At 43.2% G+C, this 13,738-nt stretch overlaps 3 protein-coding genes across 3 annotated transcripts in view; 2 read left to right on the forward strand and 1 right to left on the reverse strand.

The window, feature by feature from the left end:
• Positions 1-13,738, reverse strand: part of LOC140369139 (neurotrypsin-like) — a 50,846-nt gene that overhangs the window by 25,105 nt on the left and 12,003 nt on the right. The window lies entirely within an intron of this gene.
• LOC140369391 (E3 ubiquitin-protein ligase TRIM69-like) lies at positions 2,783-5,169 on the forward strand. Its single transcript, XM_072456721.1, has 2 exons — positions 2,783-3,034; positions 4,052-5,169. Exons 1-2 carry the CDS (start codon positions 2,821-2,823, stop codon positions 5,140-5,142), a joined length of 1,305 nt encoding a protein of 434 aa, XP_072312822.1. The 5' UTR covers positions 2,783-2,820; the 3' UTR covers positions 5,143-5,169.
• Positions 9,624-11,674, forward strand: LOC140369395 (zinc finger protein RFP-like). The gene has a single exon (XM_072456725.1). The coding sequence runs from the start codon at positions 9,637-9,639 to the stop codon at positions 11,266-11,268; it is 1,632 nt and encodes a 543-aa protein (XP_072312826.1). The 5' UTR covers positions 9,624-9,636; the 3' UTR covers positions 11,269-11,674.

Below are 13,738 nucleotides of genomic sequence, written 5' to 3' on the forward strand. Positions count from 1 at the left end.
AACTCATTTAAAGGAGCACTACGTCACATTTCTGCTGGGTGGAGTGACATGGTGACACCTTTAGGGCAGAAGAAGCAGGAAGACACAGAACTGTCTCCATAGCAACAGACGACACTGAGAATGAAACACATTTAATCATCAGACGAACGAGAAATGTCAGTGAAACGAGAAAGTATTTCACGTTTAGAGCGTTTACAACATGTGACATTTTTAACAGACTCTCTCTCTCTCTCTCTCTCTTTTCTCTCTCTCTCCCCTCTCTCTTCTCTCTCTTTCTCTCTCTCCATTCTCTCTCTCCTTCCCTCTCTTTTCTCTCTCTCCTTCCTCTCTTTTCTCTTTCTCCTTCCCTCTCTTTTCTCTCTCTCTCCTTCCCTCTCTTTTCTCTCTCTCCTCTTCCCTCTGTTTTCTCTCTCTCTCTCTCTCCTCTCCCTCTCTCCCTCTCTCTCTCCCCTCTCTCTCTCTCTCTCTCTCCCTCTCCCTCTCTCTCTCCCTCTCTCTCTCCCCTCTCTCTCTCTCTCTCTCCCTCTCCCTCTCTCCCTCTCTCTCTCCCCTCTCTCTCTCTCTCTCTCTCCCTCTCCCTCCTCTCTCTCCCTCTCTCTCTCCCCTCTCTCTCTCTCTCTCTCTCTCTCTCCCTCTCCTCTCCCTCTCTTTTCTCTTACAGTGTTAAACCGGTGCATTTACAGTCGGAGTCGGTAACTGCAGCTTCTTTAGTCAAACACGTTTTCCACAGCTTCAGAACAACATTGACACTTGGATCTGAAGGTGGACTCGCGGCCACGCCTCTCCATGTCACGTGTTCTGAAGCGCGTGATCCGTACGTCGCGCGTGAACGTCGTTAGCGCCGCGTTACGTAACATTATCTGAGGCCTTATTACGTGCGCCTGTCCCTTTAAGAGAAAAACAGGACCAGCCAGTTTCAGAAAAGTGGCAAAACATCAGACGACAGGTGAGAGCGGCAGGTGAGAGCGGCAGGGAATCCACCGTTCGACACCAACAGGTACAATTTACGAGTCTGGTCCGTGCAGTGGTGGGATGTGGGGTTAAGTTGGTGATGATTTAAGTTGTCTCGTCTTTTCTTGAGACTTTGAGAGCATAAAAGTGACACAGGAAGAGGAAGTAAAAGCAGTAAAAGCAGTAAAAGCAGTAAAAGCAGCAGCGACAGGGCCTTCTCTTCTTTAAATCCAGCACAATATCATATTTATGTTTTAGTGAATTGCTGTAAGTGTTTTTTGTTACGCAGAGATGTTAAAAAAGTGAGTACGAAAGAAAGAAGGAAAGAAAAAGGTGTGTCTTTGGTCTATATTTATGTTTTGTTTTGTCGTTCTTTTTTTCATTGCGATTCCGAATTGATTGTGATTTTATGTTTTGAAATCAAAATTTTTAGTTCTAGTGTTGCACTAGAGATTAATACTGAAATGTAAAAAATAGATCTTAAAATGCAATTTATTAATTTTTTTATAGTTTTTTTTAAGAGAAAAGTGAAAATGTTTTAACTAAATTAGGTATTTTTGGGTTAAATTAAAAGAAACGTGACATTTTTAAAAGCAAAACGAAGTCCTTTCTGCTCAGCTTTTCCTCAGAAACACAAACGTAAACGTAAAGTGCTTTTTAATCTTGCCGTTTATGTCAAATTAATCATTCATAAAGTTAGATTCCATAAAGCAGGCCACGTATCGAGAAACGCTTATGTGTTAAAAAAAACATGAAGGAAAGAAAATGTAGGATTTAATTGTTGTTTATTCCACAATAATCGTCACACTAAAATGTAAAATCGTGACATCCCTAAGAAAAGTATTGATTTGATGCAAAACATTAAAGCAGAATTACACTTTTTGTTTTCTTTTTTTAAACACTTTGGTCGTGTATTGGAAAAATACCAGTTTTATGTGTTAGACCTGATTTCAGCCTTGTTTTTCTTCTGCACACGACATGATCCTGATGCGTCTCCTTTAATGCTCAGAACATACAAAGGGCTGACTTCTCCTTCGTTAAAGGGACGCATGACAAGTTTTTATGATGTTCATGCTACGCTGTGATAACATTTGAATATTTTTTGGCAAAAGTTCAAATATATAAATCCTAACTGCATTTTAGTCCAATGAGCCGTCTGGCCTGCAGAGGGCGCTGTAACGGTCAAAACCAAGGCCATGTGTCAAGAAGTAGATAGTCATGAGCTCACGCTGTACTTTTTAAATACTCATAACGGTATTTTTCCACTGTAGATACTTCATGTATTGTGTCATCTTTCTCTGCTTTTCTCTCGCCTTTTTGTAAACAAACAACTCCTTTAATTCGACTTAATTTCTTAATAAATCACCAAAAAACATCAGCTGTGTTCGCTCCACTTTATTTACAACAACATTTGATTTTTAGTTTGGTAGTTAGTGTTGTAGATGATCATTCAAACCTCTTTAATCCACAGCTAAACTACTGAGAAAAAATATGCAAAGAAAATGTAAAACTAAATATATTCAGCCCCCAATTAGTGTGTACGTCACAATTCAAATGACTTTTTAATTACGTATATGCCGAACTATAAGTCGCACCTTTTTCCATAGTTTTGGCCGGGGTGCGACTTATACTCCAGTGCGACTTATATATGTTTTTTTCTTCTCTATCATGCATTTTTTGGCTGGTGCGACTTATACTCCAGTGCGACTTATATACGTTTTTTTCTTCTCTATCATGCATTTTTTGGCTGGTGCGACTTATCCTCCCGTTCGACTTATAGTCCAGAAAATACAGTCATTTTTTTGTACATTTTCATTAGACCGTGATCAGGCTTTGATTGGACGTGGCTTCTGTCGGTGGCGTGCGGAGATGGCGTCGCTGCCCCCTCTGGTGTCGGAGGACCAGCTGCTCTGCCCCATCTGTCTGGGGGTGTTAGTGCAGCCGGTGTCCACTCCCTGCGGACACAACTTCTGCATGTCCTGCCTGTCTTCGTACTGGGACAGCAGCGCCGTGAGCGTCTGCCCCGTGTGCAAAGAGAGCTACAGCCAGCGCCCACAGCTCCGGGTCAACACCTTCATCTCAGGTACGGCCAAAGACGCCAAAAGAAACTCATTTTTAGGGTCGATACTGACAAAAGGATCAGATTTGACCTTAACTGAATAGGCTTACGATGGTTTTGATCTGGTATAAGACCGCTATATATGGTATTATTGAATGAAATACTATTATTTGGGGATTTCTATTGCGATTGTCGAGCCTCAAAAAGCACTGCAACGAGTCAATCGATCAATCGCAACTGATCGATTGTTTAAGTACTTGTCAACTATTTAAGTAATCGAATAATCATAATAACCGGTCGACAACACAGGCTCCAAAACAGGCTCCAAAAACATGCCACGAGTCTAACTTTGCAACAATATTCAATATTCAACAGTTGCCTCTGAGGGCGACAGTGAAAAAGCAGATTAAACAATGTCCAATGGACGAGGGGCGATGATCCAGAGTCCTCTGTCCTTAGACCCTCCTTCTTGGCCAGGAAAAACTACAAAAAACCTCATTGGGAAAAAGTAGAAACCTGGAGGAGTTCCACAGTGAAGGAGAAATCTGACTCTGTGCCCAAAGTGGTTTTTGATTTCTGGAATCTTTAGCTGGAGAACAGTCTCTATCCTTCTCCTCGGATGAGCAGACGAATGATGCTTCCCCGTTACGCAGCACAGAGTTTCAGCCCATCCTCCAGGAAGCCCTCTGTACCTGTAACCTGTGGGCGGGGGACACACGCTCTCGCTGAGACTACGTCACGGGGTGGGCGGGGGAGGCAGATCGCTCTTCACGAGGGCGGGGGCCAATCTCAAACTAAGCCATCTGCATTTCCGGGTTTGTGAGCGGGTCAAAGATATGGGTGATATTTCATAACTATTATGTTATAGGTGTTGCAAAACACTTAGTATGATCAACTATACCCTTAGGATAGACTACAAAACGGGAAAAATAGCATGATACGGGACCTTTAAATATTAAATCAACATGACTTTTCATGTCTTTTCATGTCTTTTCATGTCTTTTCATGTCTTTTCATGTCTTTTCGTTGTTTTCCCTGCAGGACTGTGCCAGAGCTTCTTGAACCGGCCTCTCAGCGCGGCGGAAACACAGTCCAGGGAGATGAGGGCCGAGCTGGGGGGAACCGAGGCCAAGATCTCCTCCATGATCCAGGAAAAGGTCCAGAAGGTCCAGTCCATCAGACAAGCCGTCGCCCAACGACAAGAAGAATCCAGACACTTGGCCAAAACTATCCAAGATTTAAGTTCGCTGGCCAAAGCGATGGAAGCGAAGCAGCAGCACGTGGACTTAGAGGCGGAGAAAGTCGCGAAAGACATCGAGAAAGAGATTAAGGATCTGACGGAGACGCAAACTAAACTTAAAGATTTGAAACTGAGCCAAGACGTGCAAGCGATTTGGCCGAACCATCCGAACAAAAACGCTCAATCCAAACCACCGGCAATTAACTTGGAGTCCGAGTTAGAAATCCAACAACTGCGCAATTCTTTTAGCGCTTCTCTGTCCCAGCTGAGGGTTTATTGGGAGAAAACGGGAGCGAATTTCATCTCCGACATCGCCGCTTTGAAATACGCCCAGCAGTTCGCGAAGGACGTCACGCTGGATCCGAAAACGGCGCATCACAGCCTCGTTCTGTCTCGCGATATGAAGCAGGTGAAGTTCAACCCGGACGCCAACGCTAGGCCGACCGCCGCGAGCAACCCGGCCCGGTTTGAGAAACACCTGGCCGTCCTCGGAGCGAAGGGAATCCGGTCCGGCAAGTTTTACTTCGAAGTCGCGGTCGGAGCCAAGACGGAATGGATCGTGGGCGTGGCGTTGGCGTCGCTGCAGAGGAAGGGCAAACTGCCGCACACTCCCGGCTGCGGGGTTTACGCCGTTTGCTTTCGGATGAGCGACTTTGAGACGTTTTGCCGGCCCAACGTCCCGATTCACCGGGGTAAGATAGAGAGAGTTGGCGTTCTCGTGAACTACGAGGGCGGGCGAGTCTCGTTCTACGACGTGGGCGGAGCCAAGTTGATCCACGCGTTCGAAGACTGCGCGTTCGCGGAGAAGGTGCATCCCTATTTCAACCCGTGCAACGACGAGTTCGAGAACAACCTCGGGCCGTTGGCGATCGTGCCCGTCAATCCGAAGTGAACGTGGACAAAACCTGACAATGGAAATGTTTGTGTTTATTTGCCGCTTATAACTTTAACTGCCAAACTGTATTTTGTGTACTTTGAATTTAAACATGTATCGTGGGACTTATCTTTCTGTGTCAATGTACAAAACTATATTACAATAAATAATAATACAATGTTTTTCAGTCGGCGATATTTGAATGTTTCTATTGATTGATACAAACTCTTTTATCATTGTAATATATATATTTTTAAATTAACGTTGTATTTTTGGGGTATTTTTTTCAAAGTTATGGAAGAAAACATTTGTATTTTGTCATTATAAAAACATGGCGGGACTTGGACATCACACAAAAACACCACCTGCTGTAAACTTCATAAACTGTTCAAATGATCAGTATTAAATCCGTTTCAATTACCGTATTTCCCGCATTATAAGGCGCACTTAAAAGCCTTTAGATTCTCAAAAAACAGTGCGCCTTGTCATCCAGTGCGTCTTATATAAGGATTAATTCTGGTTGTGTTTATCGACCTAAAAAGCGATTTTGTGTGGTACACGTTTTGTTTCACTTAGTGAGCCTTATATATGGATTACCGTATTTTCTGCACTATAAGGCGCACTTAAAAGCCTTTAATTTTCTCAAAAAACTACTGTGCTCCTTATAGTGCGGAAAATACGGTATTGTTATTTATTTTTTGTAACACGTTTATAAAATTTCCATTTGCTTCAGAGTCTAACGTCCATATTTAATGAGATGCATAATTCTGTTCAGTTTTTTAACAAACAAGAAAAACTCCAGGATGTCCCGTCAAATAACCCTAAATCAGGAGGGTGTTCTCAATGAGTTTTTAATAAACTAAAGCTAAATAAGACTTGTAGGGCTCCTGGTAACGATGAAAATAAGTCACTGTCAAAAAATAACATAAAAACGGCTACGCTACTGTCTCTTTAAGGATTCAGCCATGTTTAATATGAAAGATTGTAAGTGACACAAAGTCCTAAACCTTGTGACTGGAGTTCACCTGCCGCACCTTCTCCGACACACGCACAGTAAGTATCTGCTGTTTAAATTATATATGAACATATCTATTTGAAACATATTTAATATAATAGCAGTGTGTTGTAGTTAATGTACCGTTTACTGTTATAATATTTTAGTTGTGAGTTGAAATAAAGTACTGCTCCTACTACTTTACTTTTACTTTTATATTTACCGTATTTTCTGGAGTATAAGTCGCATTTTTGGGGGAAATTTATTTGATAAAATCCCAGACCAAGAACAGACATTTCATCTGTAAATGCAGTTTAAAATAATAACAGATGAGAGAACATGGTGAACAGGTGTACGTATGCTAACGCTAACACCTTCAGCTACATGACGTATGCTAACGCTAACACCTTCAGCTACATGACGTATGCTAACGCTAACACCTTCAGCTACATGACGTATGCTAACGCTAACACCTTCAACCACATGACGTATGCTAACGCTAACACCTTCAGCTACATGACGTATGCTAACGCTAACACCTTCAACCACATGACGTATGCTAACGCTAACACCTTCAGCTACATGACGTATGCTAACGCTAACACCTTCAGCTACATGACGTATGCTAACGCTAACACCTTCAGCTACATGACGTATGCTAACGCTAACACCTTCAGCTACATGAGGCGTGTGTCTGGTATGTTAGCGTAACATATGAACAGTTATTCAGATAACTATAGCATAAAGAACATGCTAACAAGTTTAGCAAAGCATCTGTTTTACCAAAACTATGAAAAAATGTGCGACTTTATATAGATCCTTAGATGGACGCTGTCAATGCAAGTCAGTGTTGTGCATGTTGAATCTGGGAAGCTTTAAAACAAAACAAAAACATCTAAATCCACAGAAAGATGAGAAAAAAACAGACCAAAACTATTAATGATTTAACTTAACTGGCCAAAAAGTCAGAGAAGCAGCATGATGTCGACATCAGATCTAACAAACTAAACTAAAAGATATGAAACTAGTATTTTTGCAAAAACTACCCACACAATATTCATTTTGAAGTCTTGGTGTGAAACTCGTCTGAACTAAAAGTAGATATTTCTGATGCGTGTTTTTGGTAAGATCTAGTGCCCACTAAAAATCCTCTTTTTGGTGATAAGACCAGATAAATGACATTAACATCACTTTAACACTGGGATTGGTTTATCCTTCGTCTGTCTCGTCTGACATAACTCCTGTGAACATAGGAGTTATGTAGAACTACCTCCACGGACATAAATATATATTATTATTATTGTCATTCTGTGGAACTGCAGCCAGAAGATTCACATCTCTGTGTAGACAAGACGCAACCTGCCATCCACCAGGGCAAGTTACGAGTCTGGTCTATGGAGAAGAGAGCCTGCTCACTGTAAGGACGACTGTTTTTCAAATTTTTTTTCACTGAACTTTTAACTGATTAATTAAAAAAGAAATGGGTGACTTTAAAATATCTACTATATTCCCCAGTTGTTGTAGTTCCGTGTGCATTAAATTAGGGCACTGTCTCTTTAAAAAAAAAAAAAAAACCTCCTGGTGAAAGTGAAACTAAAGCTGTGGTTGTGCCTGTGTTAACACTGAAGAAGTAACACTGCAACTTCATCGTCTTTAACAAACGTCCAAAGTACAAAGTATGTATTTAACTAAAGATCAGTGTAAATGTGTAGAATGTGTAGAATGTGTAGACATGAACGTTGTTGGTTAGAAAAGAGTGAGCGGTTCATGTTTTGTAAGAGCTAAAGCTAGTATCACTGTTTCGAAACAGCAACACGTTTTATTTGGATGTGCTTGTCATTCAGAATACACTTTGCTTTTCCATCTAAAACCAGACTAATGTGTTATGTTTGAAAGTAGACGTCAAAAGTCAAAAGCTACTGTTTACTTTGGTAAGGCTTAGGGATCATCTCAAAAATAAATAGGTTGAAGCTGAAAAAGACTAAATAGTTTCCGTCGGGGGGGGGGGGGGGGGGGGTTTGTTGCTTTGAAGCTTCAATACATCGTTGTGGCAGTAATTGTTTTGAAATGCTAAAAAACTCTCAGCCACGAGCATTAGGCCGACATCCATGACATCACACACTCATGACTTGTTGTGAAATGTAAGCGATTTACAGCAGCCAATCAGAAACGTTTCAATCACTTCCTGGTTGAGTGAGTTGAGTCTGCATGGTGCTGGCGTAGCGGTTGAATGGGACAGTCTTAGGGCCCGTGGACCATGTGGATGGAGTAAACAAACATGCGCGACAGGTGACATTATTTGGAGAGTTCATAACTTCTACTGATAAACTTACCAAAGGAGGTTAAGGGACCAGAGGTGAGCAAGGTCTATCAAACTGAATCAGATGCCATATTATGTATATGTAACATCATGATATTATATTGTTCAAGTTTTGAGGGTTTATTTGAGAGCGAGTTTTCAAGTGATGACTGTTAAGTTATTATGTTCTAATGTTTCTTTTTAAAATAAATGTTATGTGATGCCAGAAAGTTTTGTTTTTTAGTCTTATGAATGGGGGAGGGGGCCAATTGTTTTTTTGTATTTTTCAGCTTCAACCTATTTTGAGATGATCCCTTATTTGTATTTTAACTTGTTTGTATCAATCAATCAATCAATGAACAAGGCAGACGCACACCGGGACGCTCTGCCGTGCTGCAAATTAGGCGCTTCCATTCTTTTCTATACATTGTACCGAACCCGCACCACATTTAAAGGAATAATAGAGGATTGTCCGCCGATTTGAGAACTCAATCGACTGTTAGTCAATTTTTGAAAAGTGTGCATGTGCACACTCACCCTCGTAAGGAAGCACGCAACAGCTCGGCTGCCACATGTGCGTTTTTATTAGCATGACAGATTGCATCATCTCTCGTCTCCGCAGATTTCCGTCTCTTCTGAGCTCGAACACAGATTTTCTCTGTCGTCATTTTGTCCTGTAACTGAAGGAACTCACTAAACACACACCGGCACATCAACCACGCATGTACAGCCAGGGAAACGTGCTGCTGTCCTGGGAACGAGCCTGCAGGTGTGCAGTAGGACGAACGGGATGATTGATAAGTGGGAGGACTTATTGGCTGTCCACGCCACCAGGAAATGAGACTCAGATTTGGTGCCAAAAATCCTCTATTATTCCTTTTAAACTTGTTGAATTTGATTGCGGCCGCAGGCTCCCCTTGTCTTGTCCTGCCTCTCACGAAACTCTCAATAACTTGCTTAAAACACCTCCTTTCCTCTCCTCACGCAGCCTCACGTTATGTCCGTATGTAACTGTCAGTATCAATCTACAGATGGCGCTCTTTAAAATGGAGTTTCAAGAGTTTTAAATCCTGTTTGGAGCCGTGAGGCGCAGTGTTCAGTGTGTGACGCTTGTACTTGACGTGTGTCATTAGCCTTTAAGTTTCTTCTGATCTAATGACACTTTACTGCAGTATTAGCCGTGCTTTCTGTAACGCTGTGCTTGTGTGTCTGTGCAGAGATGGCGTCAATGCCCCCTCTGGTGTCGGAGGACGAGCTGCTCTGCCCCATCTGTCTGGGGGTGTTTGTGCGGCCGGTGTCCACTCCCTGCGGACACAACTTCTGCATGTCCTGCCTGTCGTCGTACTGGGACAGCAGCGCCGTGTGCGTCTGCCCCGTGTGCAAAGAGAGCTACAGCCAGCGCCCACAGCTCCGAGTCAACACCTTCATCTCAGGTCTGTCTCAGAGCTTCTCCAGTCTTCAGCCCAGAGAGGAGCCCCAGAGCGGCGTCCTGTGTGAAGTCTGCACAATCCCACAGCAGAAGGCGGTGAAGTCTTGTGTGGAGTGTCTGTCCTCGTTCTGCTCCACACACCTGGAGCCTCACCTCAGGGTCAAGGGGCTCCGCAGACACACACTGGTTCCTCCTGAGGAAGGTCTCCAGAGCAGAGTGTGCCCTGAGCACCAGCAGCTGCTGCACTCGTTCTGCACTGAGGAGCAGGTCCTGTTGTGTCCAGGCTGTGAGGGCGCACACTCCAACCACAGGACAGTCTCTCTGGAGAGGGCCCACAGAGAGCTGAGATCGAAGCTGGGCTCCACTGAGGAGAAAGTCACTTTCCTGGTCCAGGAAAAGGCCCAGACAGCCAGCTCCATCGTAGAGTCTCTAGCTCAGCAAAATACAGAGACCAGGAAGGTGATCACACAGTGTGAAGGGGTTCTCCAGAAGCTCCTGTCCAAGGTTCAGATGAGCCACAAAGGGCTGGTCCAAAAGTTAGAGGAGATGCAAATACAAGCAGACTCTGAGGCATTGGCTGTCACTGAAGAGCTTGAGCTGAAGATAATAGATCTGAGAGGTCTTAAATCTAAACTTCAAGAGCTAAAACAGACAGAATCTCCAGTCCTGTTCCTCCAGAACCTTCCAAACATGTCCCTGCTGCAGCAGAGCAGAGTACATTCCTCTCAGAGCTTCAAAGAAGAGGAGCTGATAGAGATGAGAGAGAATCTGGAGATCTGCACAGCTCGACTCCAGGAGTTTCTTCAGAAACTGAATCGAGAAATGAGTTTGATTTCAGATGAAAAGTGGTGTGTCCTGAGACATTTGCAGAGGTACGCCGTTGACTTAAAGCTTGACCCTGAAACGGCTCATCCCAATCTCCTCCTGACCCCTGATCTGAAACAGGTCTGGTTCAATACAAAAGGTGAACAGACCCCTGGTAGTAACACCAGGAGGTTCCTAGGTTCCTATAATGTTGTGGCAGACAGAGGGTTCACCTCTGGGAGGTTTTACTTTGAGGTGTTTGTGGGGCAGAAGGATGAGTGGCTTCTAGGAGTGATCAGAGTATCAGTCCCAAGACGTTCAGCAATCCCCTACAAGCCAGGCTGTGGGGTTTGGGCCCTGTATTTCAGAGCGGGCACATTTACCACCTACAGTCGTCGCACAGTCCCTGTGTACAAGGGTAAAGTGGAGCGGGTTGGGGTCTTCGTGGACTTTGAAAAGGGTCTGATCTCACTGTTCGATTTGAAGACGGCCACACTCATCCACTCCTTCACTCACTGCGACTTCAACGAGAAGCTGTATCCACTTTTTGGTCCCTGTGACGACGAGTTCCCTTCTAACTTGGGCGCAATGATCATCGTTCCAGTCGGTCAGGAATGAACCCATCTAACTGCCCCGCGGACCCCGACAGGGACCCCCGACACGGACCCCCGACACGGACCCCCGACACTGACCCCCGACACGGACCCCCGACAGGGACCCCCGACAGGGACCCCCGACACGGACCTGCCTCCTAACGCTAACTTCAGCGTTGAGACGAGTGATAATCGTTGATGGATTAGCAACTTTCCCGAGGCCACATATTGTCCATCTCCTACACACACACACACACACACACACAGACACACACACACACACACACACACACACACACACACTGTCGCCACACTTCGGGCCAATTATTCCCATGCCTATCGCCATGGGAACGCTCTGCAACCTCCCAGCTCCCATAATCCTTTTCGCCAGCACAATGAGCATCTGACACGCTTCACTGTCGGCGGGAGTCAGAACGGGGGGTGGGCGGCGGCGGCGGCGGCGGCGGCGGCGGCGGCGGCGGCGGCGGCGGCGGCGTTTCACCCAGTCGCCGTGAGGACAAAATACAGACGCATTTCAAAATGTTGCAACAAAGAAAAGGGAAAATTTCTTTTTACGGAAATTTAAGGAAAGATGAATAACATTTCTTTGGACGTTTTTTGTGCCGTTTTCTTTGTCGTAATTGGCGTTGGATAAACATGACGTAAAGTATCGATGACTAATGAGAGATGCCATTACGGGTGTTTCATTGTGCACATTTTAATTAATTTACAAAAAAATTACAAAAAATGTACTAAAAAAATACTAAAAAAATACAAACAATTTACAAAGAAATTACAAACAATTTACAAAATATTTACAAAAAATTGCTAAAAATTCTGATTCTATTTGGAAATGGACAAATGGTTGGGACCGTTATTTAAATTTAGATATACCATAATTTTGTTTTTGAATGTTTATTTACTTACTTTTTTTGTTGTTGTGTTTGGCTTTTTTATTTTTTTCTAATGCACTCGGAAAAAAAATAATGGGAAAAGAAGGGTTTACACTTTAATATTGTATTGTAATTATTCTCTGGTCCTCTATTATTGTTTAGCACTTTGGTCAGTTTTTGTTGTGTTCTGCTTTTTTTTTTTTTTTCACTGCATTTTTTTTCAATGCATTTGAAATTTTTTTAAAGGGCTTAAACTTCGAACAAAGAAGCTTAACTGGTCTTTTAATATTTGATTGTAATTATCACACTTGTGTTCTGTGCCAGGCCAATAATCGAACCCAAACAGTGAGAAACATAAAAACATAAGTTGTGTTTTTCACTGACCCCTGGTGGTGGGAGTGTATATACATCTTTACAAACGTCTATTAAAGATTATTACAAAATTATATGAATTCATTGTTTTGAGTGATTATTTGTGACTTTTTATTTATAATATTTTCTGGAGTATAAGTCGCACCAGCCAAAAAATGCATAGTAGAGAAAAAAACATAAATAAGTCGCACTGGAGTATGAAATGCAGTTGCAAGTGTGAAAATAACAAATAATATCACATATAAGTGGCTCCGGAGTATAAGTATATAAGTATAAATATAAGTATAAGTCGCACCTCGGCCAAAACTCTGAAAAAAGGTGCGACTTATAGTCCGGAAAATACGGTAATGCCTTTTCCTGATCAACTAGAGATTCTATTAATAAGTAAATCTGTCTGCGCCACGAAACTCTTCTATTATACATAACGTTGGCTAGTTATAAAAGCTAATAATTTATATACAACAATTTGTCAATCAAAATATTAAAACAATAATAAATTGTCCAAGTATTTATCTCTTTATCGTCTCGGGACTCGGGATGGAAGTGAACATCGCTGCATATTTACACTGTCATCTACATGTTTGACAGGGACAAGTTACATGTTTGACAGGGACAAGTTACATGCATAATAATAATAATAATAATAATAATAATAATAATAATAATAATAATAATAATAATAATAATAATAATAAATATGAATAAACGTGTGATGCAGGTCATTCAAGTGAAATGCTAAAATATCGTTAGTTTTCTCATGTATAAAGTGCGTTTCTCGTTTCCGTTCGACCTTGACACAGTTTGATAAATGTGGCTCTGAACGGCGTTTAAAGGGGGCGGAGCCTAAGACCTCCCCCACTGCACCCTCCTCCTCCTCCCCCCTCACTCCTCCTCTCTTTCTCGCACTCTTCCTTCACATCCTCTCCTTCCTTATCTCTCCTCCCTCCTCCTCCTCTGCTCTCCTTTCCTCCTCCCTCTCCTGCTCTCCTCCTCTCCTCCTCTCGTCCCTCTCCTCCTCTCCTCCCTCTCCTCCCTCTCCTCCTCTCCTCCTCTCCTCCCTCTCCTCCTCTCCTCCCTCTCCTCCTCTCCTCCTCTCCTCCTCTCGTCCCTCTCCTCCTCTCCTCCCTCTCCTCCCTCTCCTCCTCTCCTCCTCTCCTCCCTCTCCTCCCTCTCCTCCTCTCCTGCTCTCCTCCTCTCCTCCTCTCCTCTCCTCCTCCCTCTCCTCCTCTC

This window comes from Eucyclogobius newberryi, unplaced genomic scaffold, assembly GCF_026437365.1.
Source record: "Eucyclogobius newberryi isolate DKJ021-1_F unplaced genomic scaffold, fEucNew1.0.hap1 SCAF_20, whole genome shotgun sequence".
Lineage (NCBI taxonomy): Eukaryota > Metazoa > Chordata > Actinopteri > Gobiiformes > Gobiidae > Eucyclogobius > Eucyclogobius newberryi.